Raw genomic sequence first — 25,314 nt, forward strand, 5'->3', positions numbered from 1 at the left:
TGCCTAACTGGGCAGCATTTTTTGGCATTATACTCTAAGCTCACATAACATAAAGTCTATTCCAAATTTTTTTTTAAGATAATGTCATTTATGTAATTTCTATGGCTAATGTCTATTTTGACAAGCACAGTGAAGAAACGTTCCTAAGTGATCACAGAAGTTCACTTAAAAGTTGTATGGTTCTGTGGTGTTAATTATTAATTTACTATTTATTTTCAAGCAGGTAAATTTTAGAACTTCTATAATTAATTATTGTATTTCACATCATTTTTATTTCAGTTGTGTCCTTTGCAGTGCTTCAGGGAATTAGTACATTAGTCTTGTACCTTTGTCTTTTTGTCCTATTTTCAAATTTTACTTTAAATAAAAGTTATGTTACAGTATGTAATGCTGATGTGATTTACCACCTTGTTGCTGGTTGGTTTGGTTCATGACTATAACACTTTAAACAAGACTGTCTTAAAATCTGTATGAGAATTTTTTTTTTTTACCCATTTAACCAATTATTTGAGTGACCATTATGTGCATATGTAAGCAATATGCTTTCAGCAAGGTCTCCTATGTGCTTTGCAAAGGAAGTTACAGCCATTTAAGAGACAGCATTTCAGTTAAAAAACTGTAAGTTTCTAAGAGATGACTATTGAATTAGCTGAACAGCATTGCTCTTCCTTCTCTTCATGCATGTTGTTCACAGCTTGCAGGGCCATTCAAATGCAGTGACGTAAGATCCCTGAACAGGAATGTTAGCAAAAGCTAATTTGCTAAGTCGGGCTCAGTGACATAGAAACAATGGAGTTAAGTGGCTTTGAATAACCCAACTAACTACACAAATGCCATTATTCCCTGCAAAACAATGATGTCATGTTTGTGTGACGTAATGTGTGTTGACCAGAAAAGAGTAATGCAGTGAAATCTAAACCAATCTGGAACTTAATTCATAAGGTAATTAATTCATGACTGGACACAATTAATTCATGGATCATCTATACTAACATTTCACAAACAAGTTTCTTGATTGATTGATTATTTATTTGTTTGTTTATTTTTAATATTATTTATTTATTTATTTTTACCTTAAAACAGAAATTGTTAATAATATAAAAGAGGAAAGGAAGTCATATGGGCTTGAAAGACATGAGGGCAAATAAAATCACTGAATTTTATTTTAAGGTCCAATTCTCACTATTAACTAACTGTTAACTATGATTTCTGCCGCAATAAAGTCCTAATGTGCTGTTTATTAATAGTTAGTGAGGTAGTTGTTAGTTTAGGTATGGAGTGGATTAAGGAATCTTAAATTAGATCATGCAGAATAAGACATTAATATGTGCTTTATAAGCACTAATAAACAGCCAATATGCTAGTAATGTGCATGCTTATAAGCAACTAGTTAACTGTGAATTGGTGCCTAAACTAAAGTGTTACTGAATTTTTGCTTTACAGTACTTTCGTTAAATGTAACCACACAATATATTAATGTGCTCACAAACCCTTGGAGAATAACAACACTTGCCAAAAACCATTGGTCTGTTGTATGTTTTTATGTTATGCATATGTGGAGTGTGCTTAACTCACTTTTTAAGGTTAAAGTCTTGTGTGCTGCGTAGAATACAACTGCTTTTTAAAAATGTGGTTCTTTTGATGAAACATCTTTCATAATCTTTTGTAGCTTGGGTGTTTACGTGGGAACGCTGTGCATTCGTTTACTCCTCTCTCGTTCTCCTGCTTTGGATCTTTTTCTCTGATCTAATATTCTCTCGCGTTTTGGCCGTCAGTCTGATAACTGGAGGATCGTCCACGAGTGGATTATGCAAGGCCAAGAGAGTTTTCTGCCGTTTGTCTCGGTAAAATAAGATGTTTCTCAATCATTTATGGCTGACTACATGGGCTGCTGTTCGTGTTTCTGTCAGTTTCAGCACAGAGAGCACTGAAGCAAACAAAATACCTCATGTTTTGCTTGAATATTTATGATGGCTTTTTTTCTGCAGCTGAGCTCAGAAACGTACTGCCGTATGATTTGACTTGACAATGAGTTTGACCCAAGGCTTGCATGCGCTTATCCTCCGCTCTCTAATAACACAGGTCCAGCTTGGCCTCAAGTCCACAAAAAAATAAATAAATAAATAAATAAATAAAATAAAATAATAAAAGCATGCGAAACAAACAAATCCCTCTGTTGCTAATAAATCTTTTCATGGCATTTCACATCTTTTTTCAGATGTAGATGTTCACAGCTGAACTTGATTTCACTTTTCATCATTTAGAATTCTTCACATCTTAGCACGCCTTGAAAAATTTAACATTTTAAATTATGAATATGCACAGTTTATAATGAATAAAGACACTGTAGCTTCTGTCGTTTCTTTTGTAGTTTGCTTTAGAAGACTGTTTATAACCTGGCAAAGTTGTCATTCTTCCAACCATTTAGGAAGAAGTAAGAGTGTTCATCTCTTAAAATTCAAGAGCTATTTCATATTTTTCCTAGTGTTTATTGTTGTTTAATGTGGCATATGTACAGGCAACATCACAGCTGCGAGACAAGCTTCATAAACATCTTGTTTTTTTGGGTCACCTACTAATCAACTTAAGTTAGCTGTGCAAGTGTGTGTTCATTTGTGTGATGGGCTGGGAATTGCAAGAGTATGCAGATTGTCATGAACTGGGACAGTAAGCTGTATTATTTCTTTTATGGCCAATAAATTACCTTTGATTTTATTAATTAAGGGGGCTGGTAATTTGATTTAAGGTGTGGTTATGTAGCATTTTTTTCAGGCTTTTAATGCTGACACACACACACACACACACACACACACACACATTTATGTATGTTTATATATGTGTGTGTGTGTGTGTAAATACGTTGAATTAAGGAACATTTATTATTTTATTTTGACAATTTCAGTTTCAATTTAATGTTCACGCCAAGACTTCAGACCAGCAAATGAGACCTCAATCACACAACATCCACCCATAGCTACGTGTTTTAATATCTGTCTGTTTATCCCTCAGACGGCTACACCACAGATGATATTGAGTTTTACTGGCGAGGAGGTGACCATGCAGTAACGGGGGTTGAAAGGATAGAGCTCCCTCAGTTCTCCATAGTGGACTACAAACTCATCTCTAAAAACGTGGTGTTTTCTACAGGTAATCAAACCAAACTACACAACACTTCAGGAATAAGCTGAGAACTGAAAGAAATATATGATTAAGGGATAGCAAGGTGAAGTTTACTCTTTACCTTGCTAAATAAAGACCAACTTGAAGCTTAAAATAGATGTTCCCAAATGCATACAACTTCTCCACTTATTAGGGCACTCTGAGGTCGAAAACGTCTCTCATTCAGGCACATATACTATAAATATCCTACTCGGGTTCATTGGAAATACATGCCACTATCTACATTTCTGCAAAACTCAAATCACTGCAGTTTTCAGTTGAAATGAACACTAGAGGCAGTAAAACTCACATAACTTTTATTCATTTTCACAAAATATGGCCAGAGTTTCCACTAAGAAAGCCTAATTTTCACACAATTCCTTGCACAATATTATGTTGTGACATCAACATGATTTTAACATGCTGTGAGGTTTGAAAACTGATACTTCTGACCATTAATGTCACGTATACAGCTTCATATGTATGGGTTTTCTAATGCAGTAGGTTTGTCATTGGCTTATAAGATACAGAGTTGCACTTTGTGCGGTGAAGAGCTCTGGTACGAAAAACAAATGTGTTTTTATATCACTTTTGCTTTCGGTAACACTATAGGGTAGGTTTAGGGTTGGGTTTGGTGGAGGGAGTTTGTTATTTTCCAACATGATAAAGCATTTAAACTTTTAGTGCCACTCACCCTTTGAATTCTGAACCGCTGGAAAACGTGCCTGAAGCAACGTAATAAAACGGGTCACGGTCAAGTATTGAATGTGTGTTTTAGTACCACTCACTAGACATTTCACTTTGAAACTGCCGCGAAACAGGCAATAAGGAACATACTATCTGTGTTGCAGAAACTTCACCACAAGCATGTATTTCCAATGAGCCTGGGTTGCTTATATCTCTTGCAAAGGATCTACCAAAGCTTTAACTGGCTGTAGTGGGCACTTTCTAATGTCTCATTTTGGCATGGCGAGGCCTCCAGTGGCTGTAAGATGTAACCTTGACCTGAGAATGAAACACACACCAGAAACAAGAAACAGAGTGTTCTTATAAGTTATTTACCACAATGTTGTTTGACCACTTGATTTATTCATTGACTGCATTTTCATATTCATGAATTTGTCATACAAGTCAGGAGGTCAGCTGTAGATGCATTGTCTGGTTCAGCATGCCTAAGAGGATGAAGACAGTGTGCTAATGTTAAACTTTAAGCACTCTACCAAGCTTGCTAGTTTTTAAGAAGAAGGCTACACCATTCAGTCTAGGGGCTGATCAATATAGAAATACATTTCTCCATTATTATGTTTTGTGACAATCTAAAATCCTAAATAAATAGTTCCGAAAATGTACAGTAACAATGCATCATTATATCTCCTAAATCTAAACCTAACCCTAACAATTTCTTTAATATTAAACAGACAAGTTCAATTCTAACAATGTATTTCAAAAATGATAAAAAGCAGTACCAAAGTAGTGTTGCATTACTCTCTCATTTTGGCTGAGGTACAGAGTAACATTTGTGTTGTTCATCACTAAAAATCTTTTCCTGGTCTGCTTTTGTGAAGGTATGCATATCTCAAAAGCACATAAAACATGCTTCTTGGTTCGGTAGCTGAGGATGTAGATGTGGAATAAGGATTTGAATTTGATTCTGTCCCTCAATCAATGCACAGAAAACTTGGATTACAGCGCAATCTTTGTCTTTTCTCCTTTGTCTTTCCTGTCTCCCCTTCACTGTATTGTCCAGTGAAAGGCGGCTATATACATATATAAACGACCTTAATAAACCGTAAAAGTAATAATTTTTTCATGTGTTTGATCATCGCTTTCATCCTATGATATTACAAAGCCTTGATGCACAAATATGAATATTACTTATAGTAGAGTGTCTAGTACAAAATTAGATGCTTAAGTATGTTTAACAGAGGAAATTTGAAGTGGGACTTATTCTGTTTCCAAAGCAAAATATAAAAAAGCATTTAAACTGTACAAAAAGCATTTTATGAATCTGGCTAATTGCTGTTTTCATCCAGGTTCATATCCTCGCCTCTCCCTGAGCTTCAAGCTTAAGAGAAACATTGGCTACTTCATTCTGCAGACATACATGCCTTCCATCCTAATCACCATCCTGTCCTGGGTATCCTTCTGGATCAACTATGATGCCTCGGCTGCCAGGGTTGCTTTAGGTAGGCGCTAATCTAACAAACCTTTCTCACAGCTGGTGACTTTCGTTATGTATATACATTCACTTCTAATATACGAGTTAAGACTGCAGTAAGCATGATTTGTTTGTTTGAATTCTAGTTTAAACAGTTAATGGAAAGATCAGATGTATGTATATATATTCATCCATCATTTCGGTATTGGATGCCTAGAGTGGCACTGTGTTCTCTTGAGCCATTCTCCATACACAGCTGTCAGACACACTCCTCTCAGCTAACCCTGTCCACCTACAGCACCTTCTCCTGTATCTGCAGTAGAGCATCCTGTAATAGCGCAGCTGATTGTTTTGTTTACAGTTTTTCTCAGTCACTTTGTTGCATTTTTTAAATCAGAAATTAAATTCTCAAAACTACTTGTACAACCTCCACATCATCTAGTCATTTATACACATCATAAAACCAGTTTCTCATTCTTTTGAACAAGTTGCGATTTCTTTTGTACATTCATGCAATTGATTATGCACATTTATCTGCAGTTTCCTACATTATCAGATGCTAATATCATGTTGCTCAAAATGTATTATATAGTTTTCTGTGCAGTAGTCTTACCTCTCAAAACATCCAGTCTTTAGTTCATCGTATAAGTCATTAAATGCAAAATGGTTCATCTAGTTGTCATAAACTGCCAAGCACGTTTTTTTTTTTTTACACATTATTGTTAGACTTTTAAATTTGGCATGAACTGTGCAAGTGAATCTTGACTAATGAAGAGAATGTAGATCAACTAATGATAAACTATTTCTCTGAAATAGCTCAAAGGTTCATCTCATGAATCTTCAGCTGGGAAGCATATACTGTATAGACAGAGGACAACACAAGAGTTACAAATTCTGACAGTGGACTTATATTTTATTTTCATCTTTATCCTCATATTTCTTTTTCCTTTTCTATATCACAATGAAATTATAAAGGTTTTTAAAAAAATATTATTATTATTTTTTTTTTTTTTTTTTTTTTGGTCAGACCAAAAGTGTAACTAGGAATTCTATCCAGTCTCTTTCAATCAATATCCCACATAAAGTAATGTGTAAAGTTGTACTTTTGAAATGAATATATTGCATACATAAGCATATGGCATACTGTTCAACACAGTAACTGTCATCCAACATGTTGCCATAGTTTACATCAGAACATCCCTCCAGAGTACACTGTTATATTGACAACATGACTAAGCAATTTGACTGTCTTATCTGTACACAATTACACAAGGACTTGTCATTCTGATGGCACTGACATGTAAATTGACACAGATATTTATTTTTAAAAGATGAACTAACTTGAGCAAGAGACTGGCTTTTGCATGTAATCCATGGTGTTTTGCTATTTGTACAAGTTGTTTTGAGAAATGCACTTACTGTTTTGCAAATGCCAAGGATGATTTAAAATGTACCAAAGCGACTGAGAAAAACTGTAGTCAAGTTTTAGTTGACTAGAAGTCTGGGAATTTAGACTATTAAAACTTAGTCATATGCTGCAACTGATAATCACAATTAATTTGCTCAAAATTATAATCAGGATTTCTGATCATGATTGTTGTCAGTTGTAAAATTTAAGCAGAATTTTTGCACTTTCGCCTATATAAGCACAAGCTTGGAATCTGAAGGTTGTGGAGAGATTCTGTCTGAAGGAATGGTCTCTGATCTCTTCTCTGCTATTCTCCAAAAAGTAGTATAGGCATTATAGGAGAGACTCAGAGCAGTTATCTTGGCAAAAGGAGGTTGCAAAAAGTATTGAATAAAAGGGAATGATTAATTATGGCCACTGTGTATTAGAGAAAAACATTTATGTCATAAAGAGCCCCCAAACCCCCCCGCCCCATTTTAAATTGTTATTCTCCAATGAATATTAGATTTTTGTACATTTTTAAAATATAACATCAAAACTGTATATATACTGTATGTATATGTGTGTGTATGTTTTTAATATTAATAATACTTTTTTTTTTGTATTAAAGCAATTTTTTTTCCATTAGCTTTTTTTGTACTGATTTGATTTTGTCTTATTTTTTTTTCACACCACACATCTTGTCCTCTTCATCTTTTTTCTTTCCCTTTCTCTCTTTTTTGTAAGCCTCCACTTTTTTCCCGTCATCACTGATTATGTAAGGCTAATGTAGGCAGCAAGCGTGCAGGCTTCTCAGTGTGAATAACAGGGCACTCTTTGTGATTGCTGTCTGGCTTGGCCTCATTCATCCACATAAGAGCAAAACCGCTGTAGCGCTGAACAGAAGGCAGAGCGAGTGTGGATGTATAGGACAAGCAGATATTACTGTTCTAAGCTGATCATGATTAGAATCATTAGGGATTTGATTGCAGATGTGCATTTACATGGATAGACCTAGAAAAAGGCCAGTTTTCCTCGCTGTATTACCACTGTAGAGAGTATCAGCTGCATAACTCTCTGATTTAGCCAATAACACAAGGCAGGAGGAGGAGGATGGAATCTTCTGTGTTACTGGTCAAATTTAATAATGTTTATATTGGTTCCATATGCAAATTACACTTTCAGTGCTCTGCAGCCAAGAGAGGTGATAATGGGGAACAGAGAAGGGTGAAATGTTCCTAGACAAAGACGTTTTAGTGGCATCACCTTTAGCTATAGTGCTTGTAATAATGATTTAAAAACACAATGGTTTATGCAGAATAATACCTCTCTACCTCATAAGCTCTGCAATACCTGTCGCAGGATCTTCAATAAATTTCATGAAAACTGTCAGAATGACACCGGATGGACATTTTAATGCATAAAAAGACAACTATTTTTTAATCAGCGGTTAGCTGAAGGCAGTCTTTGTGTTTCACTATTTAAGGTGCATAACTCCCACTCCGCCAGCTGAAAGCATGACAAATCATACAATTTTAAGATTCTGAATCATCAACTGAAAGAAAAGAATGGTGATAAAGCCGCCTCACACATGCACAAATGTTTTCCTAACTTTCTAAATGAGGACACATTCAGGGTGATCTCGTTTGATATTCACAGAATGTGAGAGCACTCAAACTTACAGTGTACTCATATTTTCAGTTGTTGGGATAAAAATATATCACATAATATCCATGCATGGGCAGCTTCACATTAAAAACTTAAAGCCTTTTATGTTTTTTATAACTCGAGAGATGGTCATGTATAAAACATTTTAACATTTCCCCCCAATCTATTTAAAAATATGCAATCACTTTTAAAGCTAAGATACAAGTTTACAGAAAAGGCTTACACTTTATTTTGAGGGCCCACTTTGGACATTCTGCTAACTTTAAAATCTCCTTGCAGTCACTAATTTTATTCCTTAAAACTCATTGTTGATAAACAAAAGGACACATTTGAATGTTTTTTTTTTCCCCCCATTAAAAATGGTTGTTTATGTCTTAAAATGGTTTGAATGTAACTCTACACCTGGGGTCTCCAACCCTGCTCCTGGAGAGCTACTGTCCTGCAGATTTCAGCTCCAACCACAATCAAACACACCTGAAGCAGCTAATCAAGGTGTGTAGCTCTCCAGGATCAGGGTTGGAGATCCCATGAATATGCAAATTAGTCTCAGATTCCGCCCAATCACAGTAGCTCGGACCTGCTCCACTTTCACTTTTAACTTAAGTGGTGAACTCTACACGATGGCAAGTGGCAGTATTGGATAAATGGTTTTCGGAGAGTGAATCCATTTATTCAAATTCACTCTGGTATGAATCCCATAAAACTATGGTTCAACACAACAGCTCAAACCCGTGTATAAGGATGGAAAAACAGCATGTTTGCATCAGTGAAGTTTTTTTTGTTTTATCACTTGCATTCGTTAACACTATCGGGTAGGTTCAGGGTTGGGTTTGGTGGAGGGGGGTTTATATTTTCCAACACAATAGAGCATTAACCTTCTAGTGACACTCAACAGACATTTTAATTCTGAACCGTCACAATACGTACCTCAGCAACGAAATAAAAACACAGTTTTAGCACCGCTCATTTACAGTACTTACAGAAATTTACAGTAAAGTATGTTATATTGCTTTAATTCCAAGATGGCGCCGATGGTCATGGTGGCCTCCAAGGCATGCTCTGCAGTTGTTTTTGTGTTTTTGTTAGTTTGTCCTGTCTTTAGTTATATTTCTGCAATCAGTTTCACTAGAGACAAATTGCTGGACATTGGGCACTATACAGCACCCAATATATTACCGGTTTTTAACTATTCTGATGTTTTGCTGGACATAGTAGTTGGCGGGGCAGCTGCGCTGATCACACGCTTCAGGACACCGTTGCCTAACATCCATCTGGCGAACCTACGCTCTCTACCCAACAAAACGGACGAACTCCATCTGCTCTCCCAGACAAATAAGGATTTCTCACACTCTGCTGCTCTGTGTTTCATGGCTAAACAATGCCATTCCAGACAGCGTGTTCCATCTGCCGGGCTTTCAGCTGTCCAGAGCAGACCGTGATGCAGAATCTACGGGAAAATCAGGCAGCGGTGGGACATGCTTTTACATCAACAAAAGGTGGTGTACAGATGTAACAGTGTTAAAGATGTGCTGTTCAGATCTAGAAGTGCTCTTCATTAACTGCAAGCCATTCTTTTCTATTCAAGCCATTCATTCTCGTGAGTGTTTACATTCCTTCGCAAGTGCACGTGAGCTCAGCTTTACAGAAACTCGCTGATCAGATCACAGAGACAGAACAACAACACCCAGACTCTGTTTTAATCATTATTGGGGACTTTAATAAAGCAAATCTCTCTTGAACTGGCAAAATACAGACAGCATTTTGTCCCACCGGAGACAATATAAATACTATACTATACTGGATCACTGTTACACCACAATAAAGGATGCATATCACTCTGTTCCACGGGCAGCTTTAGGACTCTCTGATCACTGTTTGGTTCAATTTATACCAACCTACAGGCAGATACTTAAATCAGCTAAACCTGTATTAAGGACTGTAAAAAGATGGACTAATGAAGCAGATCAGGATTTACAAGCTTGTTTTGACCTCACTGATTTGAATGTTTTTGAAGCTGCTGCCACCGATCTGGACGAGCTCACAGAGACTGTAACATCCTATATTAGTTTCTGTGAGGATATGTGTATTCCTATCAGGACTCATCTAACTTAAAACAATGACAAACCATGGTTCACTGCAAAACTCAGACAGCTCCGTCAGGCCAAAGAATATGCTTACAGGAAGGGGGACAATGTCTTGTATAAACAGGCCAAATACACACTGAAAAAGGAGATCAGAGTGGCAAAGAGGAATTATTCTGAAAAAAAATAAGGACTCAGTTCACTTCCAGCAGCTCAGCATCAGTGTGGAAAGGTCTGAAGGAGATCACCAACTACAAGACACCATCCCCCAGCACTGTGGAGAATTAACAACTGGCAGACGATCTGAATGAGTTCTACTGCAGGTTTGAAAAAATACCCAACACCCGCCCTGAACACCTCTCCACACAACCATTCACGCCTCCTGCAACCCCCCTCTCCCCCACACCTTCAATTCAGATCAGTGAAGAGGAGGTGCGACAGGTCTTCCGGAAGCAGAAGAGAAAGAAAGCACCAGGCACAGATTGTGTTACACCAGTCTGTCTGAAATCCTAGGCTGACCAGCTGGCCCCCATCTTCACACAGATCTTCAACAGATCACTAGAGCTGTGTGAAGTCCCTTCATGCTTCATATGCTCCACCATCATCCCCCTCCCAAAGAAATCCAAAATGACAGTACTAAATGACTACAGGCCTGTGGCTCTAACATCTGTGGTCATGAAGTCATTTAAAAAACTGGTGCCAGCCCATTTGAAGGACATTACTGGACCCTTACTTGATCCTCTTCAGTTTGCCTAAAGAGCAAACAGGTCTGTGGACGATGCAGTCAACATGGGACTGCATTATGTTCTGCAACATCTAGACAGATCAGGGACTTATGTGAGAATCCTAATTGTGGACTTCAGCTTGGCCTTTAACACTATCATTCCAAACTTCCTCCTGCCCAAACTAACTCAGCTCTCCGTGCCCACCTCCGTCTGTCAGTGGATCAACAGCTTCCTGACGGACAGGCAGCAGCTAGTGAGGCTGGAAAAATACACATCCAGCACCCGTACAATCAGCACTGGAGCTCCTCAGGGCTGTGTTCTTTCCCCACTGCTTTTCTCCCTGTACAGCAATGACTGCACATCTAAAGACCCCTTTGTCAAGCTCCTGAAGTCTGCAGACGAAACCACACTCATCGGCCTCATCCAGGATGGTGAAGAGTCTGCTTACAGACAGGAGGTTAAAGAGCTGGCTGTCTAGTGTAGTTTCAACAACCTGGAGCTCAACACGCTCAATACAGTGGAGATGATCGTGGACTTCAAGAGAAACCCCCCTCCTCTCCCCCCACTCACCATCATGAACAGCACTGTGACTGCAGTGGAGTCATTCAGGTTCCTGGGCACAACAATCTCTCAGGACCTAAAGTGGGATATTCACACTGACTCCATTGTGAAAAAAGCCCAGCAGAGGTTGTACTTCCTTCGCCAGCTAAGGGAAGTTGAACCTAGCAATGGATATTCTGTATAAGTTATTGTATGACGTGTTTTTATTTGTCCTCTGCACTTCAATAACTGTCTGGTTCAGCTCAGCTACCAAATCTGACCTCAGAAGACTACAGAAGGTAGTCTGGACTGCTGAGCGAATCATTGGTACAACCCTCCCCTCTATTCAAGAACTGTACTCATCCAGAGTGAGCAAAAGGCCTGGCAAAATCACTCTGGACCCCTCACATCCAGCACACTCCCTCTTTGAACTGTTGCCATCTGGTCAACGCTACAGAGCTCTGAGCACCAGAACAACCAGACACAGGAACAGTTTCTTCCCTCAGGCAATCCATCTTATGAACACTTGACAATCTCATACACTTATTTATCTAACACACATACTTAGTCTACACTTCAAATTGGCACATATACAAAACTGTCTATTGTAATATACCTGCAAAGTGAGCATGATTTCACCAAGTACAACATGTTCCTGGATCAACATCCTTGTTGATCCTGGAACTACTTTTAAGTCTATCAGTTTTTGTAGTGATGTTACTTTTGAGGTTATATGTTTTTTGTGATTTCAATCAGGGTTAGGTGCTTCTACAATCTTGTTAATCAGCTATTATTTCCCACTGATTTTAGGAATATATTATTGGTTGGATTAGGTCTAGGGGTAGGAATTGGGTTAATTATATATTTTTGGACATTAATGTTGATCCAGAATCATCTAAATATGTTGATCCAGGATCATGTCTTACTTGTCAAAATCACGGCGACCATACCTGCACATACAATTGTCAATTTGTATATTGTTAATCCTTACTTATTTGTTATTTTTTATTATTATTATTATTATTTTATTATCTGTGTTTTTGTTCTGTCATTCTGTAGCACTGTGGAAGCTTCTGTCATGAAAACAAATTCCTTGTATGTGTAAACATACCTGGCAATAAAGCTCATTCTGATTCTAATTGCAGAAATGTCGCTACAAGCATGTATATACAGTAAGCCTAAGTTGTCTTTGGTAAACCAGTTTTAGGGAGAAAAACTCAGCAATGATAAATTTGCACATGAAAAAAATAAAAAATAAAAATAAAAAAACAACGTTAAAAGCATGATTTTCACCACAATGGGTCTTTAAGAAACTTTGCAACTACAGGTCAACTAACTCATTAATTATTAATCAATATTTTGCAGCTACAGGTCAATTAATTCATTCTCACTCTTTTATTCACTCTCATTAGAGTATTAGTAGACTCTTAGGTTAGGACCCTTTTAGACCAAGCGCCAGGTGCACCGACCATTTTTTCCCGTTCTTAAACTAGCAAAAGTGGATTCGGACACACCCTAAGTGCACTTGCGCCTTGCACTTTAGACAGTGTGCTTAGATCATTATAATAGGGCCCAAAGTGTAGGCATACAGTATAATAGTCTACTAATACTCTAATGACTTCTAATCGACGTATTTGCAAAGATACTTACTGTATAGTTAGTCGAATGTCTAAATAAAGTGTTAGCCAAAAAGGGATTGAACAGTCAGTCTTTGTAAATCCTTGTTTCCAAGTGTTGTGATTGCTCAACTGAATCCATTTCTTGTCATTTGCACGTTTAACAATGAATCCCTCTTGACCACAGGTATCACCACTGTGCTGACCATGACCACCATCAACACACATTTGCGAGAGACGCTTCCAAAGATCCCGTATGTCAAAGCCATTGACATGTACCTGATGGGCTGTTTCGTCTTTGTCTTCCTGGCTCTGCTGGAGTATGCACTGGTCAACTACATCTTCTTCGGCAGGGGACCGCAGCGGCAGAAGAAAGCTGCAGAGAAAGCCTCCACAGCCAACAATGAAAAAATGAGAATGGAACCCAACAAAGTATGTTTGGAATTCATATACTACCACCGTTTATAATAGCTGCACAGTAACTTGCACAGTAATAAAAAGGAAAATTATAAAATAGTGGTAACACTTTACAAGCATTTTGTTTCGAATCAGTGCTACCAAGAAAAACAGTGCTGCGATGTTCCCTTTTGCAAAAAATGTAGGAAAACACCCATAATGCACTAGGCTTGATTTGACGGTTTTACATATACTACTGGAGCCATAATGATACAAAGCTGGCTGAAAATATCTTTAAATAGATTAGTTAACATAAAATAAAAATATTTTTTATTTTAATTTAATAGGTAACATTTTACAATAAGGTTCCATTAGTTAATATTAGTTAATGAAAACAGAGTCATTCATTGTTAGTTTAGGTTAATTCACAGTGCATTAACTAATGCTAATAAGCACAACTTTTTATTTTAATAATGCATTAGTGAATGCTGAAATTAAAATGAATTAAGATTGATAAATGCTGTAGAAGTAATGTTCATTCTTAGTTCATGTTAACTGAAGTATTTAACTAACTAATGGAACTTATTGTAATGTGTGACCATTTAATTAAATTGCAAAAGCTATATCAGTTAATATTATTTAATGGACTGACACTAACCTAAACTAACAATGAATAGTTGTATTATTATAAACAACCATTCATAAATGCTGTAACAAATGCATTGCCCATTAACTAATGGGACCTTGTTTTGTTACCAAAATAGTATATTATTATTCTTAAGTAGCTCTTCAGGTCTTCTCTGAATATCTTTGCAACCTATTTTCCTTTCTATGTTAAAGGGTGTTCACAAATACAATGATTAAATCACATTGGATCACAGCTGAATTGTAACAAACTGAAGCAACAATCGCTGATGCTCATGTTGCTGGAAATCCCCATCTCTGATTTTAAATGAATGATTTCAGGTGGTTTTGTCGTTACAAATCGATGTCAGTGTCAACGCCCTCTACTTGTGCATGGTGCTTTTGATTGTTCTGTCTAGTCTGTATTCATATCTTCACTGCAATTTCAATGTCTGACATGATTGTAACTAACATGAGACTGCCCTATAAAATCTGTACATTAGAGTAGTTTGTTTGTTTGACAGCGAAAACCATGGTTCTTCTTTAACATAGTCGTCATTTTATGGCTTCTGTTTGCAGTCATATTTTGAGGTTGTTTGGCTGTTGCAAACATCAGATGTGGGCTTATGTCAGGGTTGAGGTAGTTTTTGATTTTAATTTTTACTGTCATTCAAGACTTTTGCTTATCTATTTTTTTTTTTAACTAAAGGCACATAAATCTACCGCCATTATATCAGTATATGGCATTTAAATTGCCATCTGCAGGTGTTCACATAACTTCTAATGCAAAAGCCAGTCATCACAGTCAGAATAACCCTGTAATGTTTGCTCACTCAGCTTTATAACATCGATATATATTTAGTTGTTGAACTATTTCATGAGGTGACATCGGATCTAAAACATGTTAATAACAAGATAAATATACAGTGGCAAGAATACGTTTGTGAAACCTAAATACTTTAACTGGATTTCTACATTGATTACTCATAAAATTATAATTATAGAAAAATCTGACGTAACCCTCTGGTGCTACTCGTGGTGGTCAAAAAATACCTTATTTTTATTTTTATTTCAGTAAAAACTACTCTTAATCTGTGTGAAAACCAAAGTCATAAATAAAAACAAATTGTGTTCCAAATTTGAAGATATCTAAATAAATAAACAGAAAAACACAGACAGTTAAACTTTTCAAACTGTTCAACATTGAAAGATTATTGACCGAGAAGGCTGGGAAAAGTATGTGAAACTTCTCCAAAAGCTAATTGGAGTCAATTAGGAAGCCTGTTATAAATAACTGGCACACAAAGTCTGGTTACTGACAGATCTGTTCTTCTCAGGAGAGAGTTAGTGTGACACAATGCCAAAAGCTTCGACAGGTCCTTAAAATACATTACAGAGATGCCCAAAGCTAGAAAAGGCTAGAAAAAGCACCGTTAAAAACCTGAATCCACGGTAAGAGACCCTGTCTGCTCACACAGTGGACACTCCTGAAAGATTTTGAGAAAGAACCCAAAGATAACAGCAACAGTCTATAACATACTTTAGTTAAAATTCCGCAGTGGTCTTGTAAAACAACACCCTTTTTACTTCGTCAAAAACAGCTCTGTTCACAGCGAGCCGTTTTGGTGCATGTGTCTTTAAATGCTAATGAGTTCTGCTCACCCCGCCCCTCTCTTCCGGAAAGGCGATTTGCAAATAATCATTAAAAAAATAATAATAATAAAATGTTGTTTGTGCAGTTTTAGTTTAGTGAGATTGCGTTTGTCTATAATTGCGGTTTAAATTAAGATCAGACCACATTTTACATTATAAATAATCAATGTAGAAATCCAAATATTTCAAAGGGTTCACAAACTTATTCTTGGCACTGTGAGATAAATAAGATAGATGCATATAAAGCAGTTTAGAAAAAGCAGAAAAACAGCACTCAAGCTCTATAAGTGTGTTTTTATTTTAGTTATTTATTTATTTTTGGTCCTGGTCTATCATTATTTCAGAAAAAAGCTAAGTGCTTATTTCAGGATAGTGCTGGCTTACTATAGTTAGAGGATAAACTAATGTTTAGTTGTTGATATAATTTATATTATTATAACACAGAGACTTAAGGCCCGGGTTTTATGATTGGCATTTAGAATTGTTTTCCCCTGGATTTCTGAGATCGTATTAGAATAGATCTTTCTTTCTTTCTTTCTTTGAATGAAAACCTCTGATATATAATAGCTCAAGTAATAACAGCACTTATAGAACTGATCAAGACTCTTGGTCTTTTTGTTTGTTGAAATTCTGAAGATGTTTTGCTGGTGCTCAGATGTATTCTGAATTTAGGGCAGTGCTTTTCTTTGAGGCATTATCCACAAAATGCCAGCGTTGCCTCACACTCTTAAAGAAGCCCACTATGTAAGTTTCACCAGCTTTCTTGAAGTGACTGCTTTGACAGCGATGATTTTGTATGCTTTCAGTGGTTGGTGGGAAATGTAGTTCAGAGAGACGATGCTCTATATGCCAGAATGAAACAGAGGGATATTGACGCGCATGACTCCATGTGGGAACCGATCTTTGTGGATGATGCAGCATTAGGACTAGGCGATTCAAAAAATAAGGTACTGAAAAAGTTCATCAAGAGAGTAATGGCATACAATGCTGCAAATTTATTTGAGACCCAGCCCTTTTTTAATTTATTTATTTTTTAATGCGATTTTTTATTTCCTCTTAAAAGAATTGTTGATCCAAGTATCCAAGTAGAAAATTCTGTCATCATTTTAACGCTCTCATGTTGTCTAATGACTTTCTTCTTAAGGGAAGGTCTATCAGTCGCAAAAACTATTGTGTGGATTCAGGTGACTTTACACGAGTCACACAGACTACTTACCTTTTTTTTCTATTGGAGCTTGTTTACCTTCTCTTTCTATTTTTATTTTATTTTTTTGTACAAAAAAAAAAAAAGAAGAAGAAGAAGAAGACAGGTTTAGAACGACATGAGGGTGAGTAAATCAAGGCAGATTTTTTCATTTATTTTTTTCTCGGTGGACTATTCCTTTAAGAGCAAAACCTATTTTTTTTCACCATTGCCATAATCACCTCTCTTTTCCCTCCAAACCACTCTTTTGAAATGTTTTTATTTTAAATACTATTAAAAACACTATTCAGAAAGGAAAAGGCAATCTGTTTATTTATTTATTTATATTTTTTTTTGAGGGAGATCAATTTTACCTTTTTGTTTGTTTGTTAGATTTTTCGGTTCAGCATCTAAGAGGATGCCCTATTATTTGTCATAAAAAGGTTAAATAGCATAAATACCATCACGTGTACCACCATGCCTTACCTTACTTTGCTTTACATCTCCATGTGCACCAACCCATTTCCATCAGACTGTGTGTTAATGGCACTTTGTTGGTTTGTCTCAGTATGTGTTAAATACTGTGATTAAGTTTAAAGAATAATTCTTGAAAAGCAATAGGTAAGTCAGCATTTGATTATGTTGTTATATAATTGTGACAAATTTTTCTGAAAACTGGATTTTTTAACTCGCAATTGCAAGTTTATATCTCACAATTATGAGAAAATAAGTCAGAATTGCAAGACAAAAGTCAGAATTCCGATTTTATATCTTGCAGCTATATCTTTATTTCTCACAGTAGCAACTTTTTATCTCACAATTCTGATTTTATGCAGTTGTGAGTTTATATCATGCAGTTCTGAGAAAAAAGTCAGAACTGCTTAATATGGTGACACGTTACAATAAGGTTCATTAGTTAACATTAGTTAACTACTTTAGTCAACATGAACTAAGAATGAACAATACTTCTACAGAATTTATTAATCTTAGTTAATGTTAATTTCAACATTTACTAACATTTACTGCATTATTAAAATCAAAAGTTGTGCTTGTTAGTTAATGCACTGTAACATGAACTAACAGTGAACAACTGTATTTTCATTAACAAAGATTAATAAACACTGTAATAAATGTATTGTTCATTGTTTGTTCACGTTAGTTAATACATTAACTAACATTAACTAATGAAACCTTATTGTAAAGTGTTACCCTTAATATAAAGTTGCAATTATCTGCTATGAGGTCAGAATTGTGAGATATAAACTTGCAATTGTAATTTTTTTCTCAGAATTGCACTATATTTATTTTTCACAATTCTGAGAAAAGAAGTCAGTTGTATATTGAGTGTACATCATGCAATTATGAGAAAAAAGTTGGGATTGCGAGAAAAAAATAATCGCACTTACCTTACTTCAAATTTGTAGTCAGTGATGGAAACAAGCTTCCATATATTGGTTGTGTGGTAACACATATATAAATAAAAAGCAAACAAAAGAAGTTGACAATTAGAAAGCAATCAGTGATTGTTCTGACTACCGAAATCATCAACAGTACATAAAAAGTTACAAGAAAAAAGCCTGTTATCAGTACTAACCTACTGATGGATCTTTATGTCATAGATGGACCCCCATGAAAACATTCTTCTCAGTCCTCTGGAGATCAAGAATGAAATAGGCACATCGGAGTTGACCCTGGGTCTGGGTGACCCCCGTGCAACCATGCTAGCCTTCGACAGCACCTCGCTGCAGTATCGCAAAGCCGGCCTGGCCAGACACAACTTTGGACGCAATGCGCTGGAACGCCACGTGGCTCAGAAGAAGAGCCGGCTACGGCGGCGCACTTCCCAGCTTAAAATCACCATCCCTGACTTAACTGACGTCAATTCAATCGACAAGTGGTCGAGAATGATCTTCCCCACCGTATTTTCCTTCTTCAACGTCGTCTATTGGCTTTATTATATCAACTAACTGGATATTGGGGCTGTCTGAGAAGCGCCACTTATTTTTATGTCAGTATACTCTTCCGTCTGATTTTGCAATACAAGCAGGACTTACAGTATGATGACAAATTCCAATCAGGACTAACTCTCTTTGACCTTGGGTTCACCTTAATTGCTGGCTGACACTGATCCTCTAAAGAGGTTAAGAACAAATGGTGCCTGCTCCAAAATTCAATAGTTTTTAATTCATTTGAAGGTGTTGTTCAGAGTTTGGTTTGCTAGATTTATTTGTTTGTTTTATGATTTCTTTTAGAGCAAGATGCATTTGTTTTGTTGCCAAATTATCAAAACAGTTACTGCCACAAATTATCTTTATACCAACAGAAAAATCGACGAAAATTAGACGTCTAGTGTCCTTTCCCCTTTTAAACATTTCTAAAAGAGCAGCACTCGATAATTTAATATTTATATACCTTTATTTGTAATCTTTCTCTTTTTTTCACAGTCTATTGAGTGAAGAGACAATATGAATAGTTTTAACACAAGGCTGTATTTTCTACTTCTCTACTCACAGATGATAGTTTATTTATCCAAGAGAATTTATTATACACTTTTATGTAACCTCATTTATTTTGATAAAACTTGTCACTCAAATAATCTAAATTATATTCTCACCTTAACCTTCTCACATTTCCACTATGCTTGTATTGAGTTTAATTTCGATATCCAGCATGCCATGGAAATTGAAGGCATTATTACTAATAACACAAACTCAGTTTTTATAGTTCTCATAAGTTTAATTTGTTATTCAGCTAATCTGTACATTAGGACTCCCACTCATTTTAGCATTCCCATGAGCACTTGAGCTATAAATGCCATGTGAATGATTGGCATTCAGCAGTAAATCGCAATGCTTATTGGCTGATAGCAGCAGAGGAACATGCACAGTCCCAAGCCTTCGATAAGCAGCGATAATCCTGAAAAAAAAGAGAGAAAAAAAAAAAAAAAACTTGGCACTGGCAAAACAAATATTTGCCATTTCATAACATTATATGCCTACTTTCGAATAGCCATCACTGGAGAAATATGCATTTTGTTTATACAATGGTACAATGATATAGTTACATCTACCAGCATGGGTTAACCAGATGCTGACCAGACAAACTTTGACATCTTGTGTGTAGCCTCAACCTGTCCTCACTCCAGCCCAAAAACTGACTCATGGTCAAGCACCCTGCACATCACTATTAAAACACTAAAGGTTTCCAATGCCATCGCTATATAGACAAACTACTGCAGGAACACCATTGCTTTTAATGAGAATCCTGTGATGGGAATTAAATTATGAAATTATATTTTGTTGCATTTTTTTTTTTATTATTATGACAAATGTTATTATTATTATTATTATTTTCAGTTTAAACCCAAATTATGGTTAAATACTTTATTTTACATTACATGTACTTACCCAAGAAAGTACTGGTAGTATAAGGAAGCTGTGTGGATTAAGGTTAGGTTTAGGGGTCGGTTCATGGTTAGTACCCTGTAATTACTATAATAAGTACATGTACATGTGGAACATGATTTCTTTTACATTACATTACATTTAGACATTTTTGAGCACCTAACTCCACATCTACCCAACAAACATAACCATCTTGCAATATAAAACAATGTAAACACACTATATGACCAGAGTATATATACAAACATTTGTTCAAGAATGATAAATAATCAAATAATCGTTTTCAAGGCAAAACGATTGCTTTGTGTGAGGAACAGACCCAGAGCTGATCACTGTCTCCATTCGCCACAATGCTCACATATTGCATGCTCAAAAATATCTGTCAACGTATATTATATTATATTATATTATATTATATTATATTATATTATAATTTCTACTTTTACAGATGTATGCAAAGTTTTAGATGCATATTCCATTTGGGTCCTACTTTATATTAAGGGTCTTTAAATAATATGTACCCTACTTACCACCAAAAAAAACTATTTATTGCTACAATTTATTTGATTTATTGGTACAATGTACTTATGTGTTCATGTTTGTGTAGCAAAACACATTTGCTGCTTTGAGGTCTGTTAAGGTTAGGGGCAGGTTTGGAGTTAGATTTTTGGGTGGGTGGGTTAATTATATAATGCAACTACATAAATTAATTATACATGTCTCTACATACTTTAAAAAAAAAAAAAAAAAAAATATATATATATATATATATATATATATATATATATATATATATAAACATGTATGTATATAATAAGTACATTGTATCTATTAATCTGTTTTTTTTTTTTTGTATCTATTGTACCCCTTTGTTTTCTTTTGCTTTTTTTTTTTTTTTTTTAGTTTTTGACGTTTTGTGTGAGAACAGGTTGGTATTCAGGCTACTAACATTTAGGAAAGAGTCTGGTCCACAAAGTTTATTCTGCCCAAGCATTACATGCTGACACTGAAAGAGAATGACATGTGAGGATGACATCTGAATTATGTCATCTGAATTATATTATATTTCAACTATCCAATAACACATTATTGTTACACATATAACGCACACACACACAAAACAAAAAACAAAACAAAGCAGATGATACAGTTACACTGGAAGATGTCTAATTGAGCTGCTGCTAACTGCCTCAGACAAAGTATTTATCTTCAGATTCAATACTTAGAACCTCTCAATCTTTGGTCAATTCAGCAAATATATATATATTACAAGTATTTCTCCTGATAATCTTGTATAATCTGATAACACTACTTCAAACAGTCTGTGCCGTCTGCATGCAGTCTAAGGCTGAGACTAAGATTCAACTCTATTATTTCTTTCTTTCTTTCTTTCTCTTTCTTTCTTTCTTTCTTTCTTTCTTTCTTTCTTTCTTTCTTTCTTTCTATCTCTCGATATAGGCGCTTTACACATCTTGAAGCATTGCTCATTTTCATACTGATTTTGTTTGAAAAAGCCAGCAGTTAAGGAATCTCTTGGCTTCCTCAATGTAAAAGAGTTCACAAAAATGAAGGCATTCCTTTGTGTTATGTACTGTAAATATCTCTTGTATAGGATTGTTAAAAATGCTCTTTGTATTCAGAAGAAGAGAGTAGCTCTGTGTTTACATTTGAAATGAATTGAAAACAGTGAATTATTGAGATGGTGGAGAGGCTCGTGGTGCAGAACCAATATTGCAATCTTATCCTGAAACATGATGAAATCCATCTAAAAGAGTGGGTCAGAGCTCAGCATCCTCCTCCAGTGAGAAGGGCATATGAAAATAGTTTAGCTTAACAATGCTTGAAGAAATATATAAAAGCACAATACTGACCAGATTTACACAAGGAGGGTATACAGTATACACGTCTTTATTTATACATTTACTTTTCATTACATGAAGAATTGAAGAATGATTTTCTTTCTTCTTTTTTAAATGGTATAGTGCATCTGTCATAATCATTTATGAATTTGTGTAATCCTGATGGACCTGCATGTAAGACATTTTCCATCAAGGTCTGCAGCTGTATTTTTATCAGCAGTCACAGAGGAAAAAATAACAATACGTATCATGCTCACCAAGATTTCTTTGTAGTTTGGCATTTTATTTCTCAATATATCAATAATCTATGTTTTCTGTACTTTTATTTTTAGTTGAAAACACAACAGGGTTGAAACAACACAGAATAAGTTAAAAGCTCAAGGACGTGATGATTTACATTGACTTAATATGATTTTATCATCTTATCTACCAACTCCTTCAGTGATCAGTAATAACTAAATATTGAATGATCTGAGACATTATTCATAACCAGGAAACTGTGGACTTGAAAGCATGCCAGAAATCAAGCAACTCATATTTATTACTCATGTTTATTCATGCATCCCTCACATCTGTACTGCATGCAAAACTGGTACCAATCATTCAACAAATATTTTCATATTCATATAGCTAAATCAATTCAACAAGAGTTCAGAAGGAACTAGAAATAAATTAGTAGTATTTTACTATATGAAGAGATGAAATATAATATGATAAAAAGCATAGCTTCTGGACTCAAGGATCAGAAATGTGTGAATGCATTTAATTACCAGCCTGTGGACAGTTGAATAGGTTATTAATAGTGATTGTATATTCATAATGATGTTGATTATGTAACAATTAAGTGTAACAATGTGATATTTTCTGCTGTTCATTTGCACAAGATTAATAACAAAACATCAAAGCAATTCATATCAATCACATATATTCATATGTGCAGAAATGTTTTTCTTTTTGATTCTTTAAAAGTTGTTACAAAAATGTTTTTAGATTCTGATTCGGTTGATTTCATCTCAGCTCTAGAAGATATCTCGATGGTGTACATTGTTTAAGGAAATGATGAAAGGAGAACTTGGGCATTAGGGCTTATTTTATTGTATTCCAAAAAAAATAATTAATAAATTAATAAAAAAAAAGAAAAACAAATACAATAAAAATCTAGATGTAAATATCAATTAAGGTACTAAACATCCAATTGGAGCTGGGTGTTCGTGTAAATACAGAATACTTTCTAACAGTGTGTAATGTAATATTTCTAAACTTTCTGGTTTGTACTTTACTCGTTAATGCAAAGGTTACAAAGCAATGTTATGAAAAAATACTTGGTGACAAATCAATAATGTAAATAATTTAAAACTTGCCACTTGCTCTCCTTAGTAAACAATTATTATTATTATTATTATTATTATTATTATTATTATTATTATTATTATTATTATTATTATTAATATTCCTATTTTTTTCTTTTAGGACTTGCATATAGTCTATTAGGGAAAGAATGTTCTCATTATAAGTCAATACCCAACTATATATAGTCCCTTCTCTTTCTGTTGTTCTTTATCTAAAACACACTGCCATACTAAAAAGTTCTACAATGGTTTCAATTTTTTTCCCCCTTTTGTTTTATTTTGTAATTATATTTTCCATCTCAGGTCCTAAAAATGACTGGATGCCATAATTAGGCCTTTTTAGCTGTTTTAACAGAATATTCTGTATGATTGTGTGTGTGGGAGACAGGGATGCAGAAACAATAGAAATGGTTTACGATTGTGTGTGAGCACTAGTTTCTGAGAGCTAGAGAAAATGCAAGCGCTTGGTAACTGCTTTGCTTTTGGTTTGTGCCTCTCATTCTTTTATTTGACTTTTTATCTAATTGCTTTTTATATATTTGTAATACTCCAACAAAAGCAGAAAGTCATTTAGGAATGATGGAGTAAAGATGGCAAACTGAGAGTGTGTTTTTGCACATGTTCACAGATTAAGCCTTAGCTTCTGTTCACAGAGGAGACGCACCGATATCTCACAACATCAGAAAACAGCAAACCCTCTCTGACGCCAAGCAGAGGGTCAGCAGATGCATATGGACTGACAGGAAAAATTCTTGTTATAATCTTTGAAAATCTATGAACCCTCAATAAATACTGTATAAAACTCTAAAAGCTGTCAGATTCTCAGTTTATGATGCTTTTATTTTCTTGTGTAATCTTCCTTTTCTGAACTTCACAGAAATTCATGTCCTCAAGCCAGCCTCACACATTCAGCCTCCCACATACACAGCCAACATTGCTGGTCTGAATCCGATGTTATTAAAGAAAGAAAGAAAGAAAGAAAGAAAGAAAGAAAGAAAGAAAGAAAGAAAGAAAGAAAGAAAGAAAGAAAGAAAGAGAAAAGTCAATTCAGTCAGTTGTGTGTTTACCATCTGAGGTTCTTATAATATGTGCTACACTCAAATCTCATTTTCCAAAATTGAAAATATCAATACACCAATAAAGAAACGATTGGGAAATGAAAAAAAATAATAATAATACTGAATCTATATTAGGTGATGCCAATGATTATTTGGTGAGAAAAGTTGGGCAAAATGATTTATTTATTTATTTATGTTTTATATATAGGATAAGTGCCTCCCTTTTAACTAATGAGTGTGAATTTGAACTGAATTGGCAAAAAAAAAAAAATAAGATGTTGAGTTGATATTTTAATTGGAGTGGCAAGATGGATGGATGGATTTAAAATTTTATAAACAGTAATCTCTAGCTTCTGCTAACTGTTGTACGCACGTTCATTCTGACGGAGGACGTAGCCAAGAGGAGACTGGTTTTCCTGTAAGGAAACTTTGCTTTCTTTGCTCCTGTAAACAA

At 35.3% G+C, this 25,314-nt stretch overlaps 1 protein-coding gene across 2 annotated transcripts in view; it reads left to right on the forward strand.

Moving 5' to 3' along the window:
* The window catches only part of LOC109086806 (gamma-aminobutyric acid receptor subunit beta-2-like), an 87,964-nt gene extending 63,004 nt beyond the window's left edge, over nucleotides 1–24,960 (forward strand). The window contains exons 6-10 of one of the 2 annotated variants that reach the window (XM_042711224.1): nucleotides 3,010–3,147; nucleotides 5,193–5,345; nucleotides 13,522–13,766; nucleotides 16,814–16,954; nucleotides 18,810–24,960. In XM_042711224.1, the coding sequence (XP_042567158.1) occupies nucleotides 3,010–3,147; nucleotides 5,193–5,345; nucleotides 13,522–13,766; nucleotides 16,814–16,954; nucleotides 18,810–19,157 (1,025 nt within the window). In that variant the 3' untranslated portion in view covers nucleotides 19,158–24,960. The remainder of the gene's footprint in view (nucleotides 1–3,009; nucleotides 3,148–5,192; nucleotides 5,346–13,521; nucleotides 13,767–16,813; nucleotides 16,955–18,809) is intronic. The other variant, XM_042711225.1, reaches the window with a different exon arrangement.
* The last annotated feature ends 354 nt before the right edge of the window (nucleotides 24,961–25,314 follow it).

This window comes from Cyprinus carpio, chromosome A21 (genome assembly GCF_018340385.1).
Source record: "Cyprinus carpio isolate SPL01 chromosome A21, ASM1834038v1, whole genome shotgun sequence".
Taxonomy (NCBI): domain Eukaryota; kingdom Metazoa; phylum Chordata; class Actinopteri; order Cypriniformes; family Cyprinidae; genus Cyprinus; species Cyprinus carpio.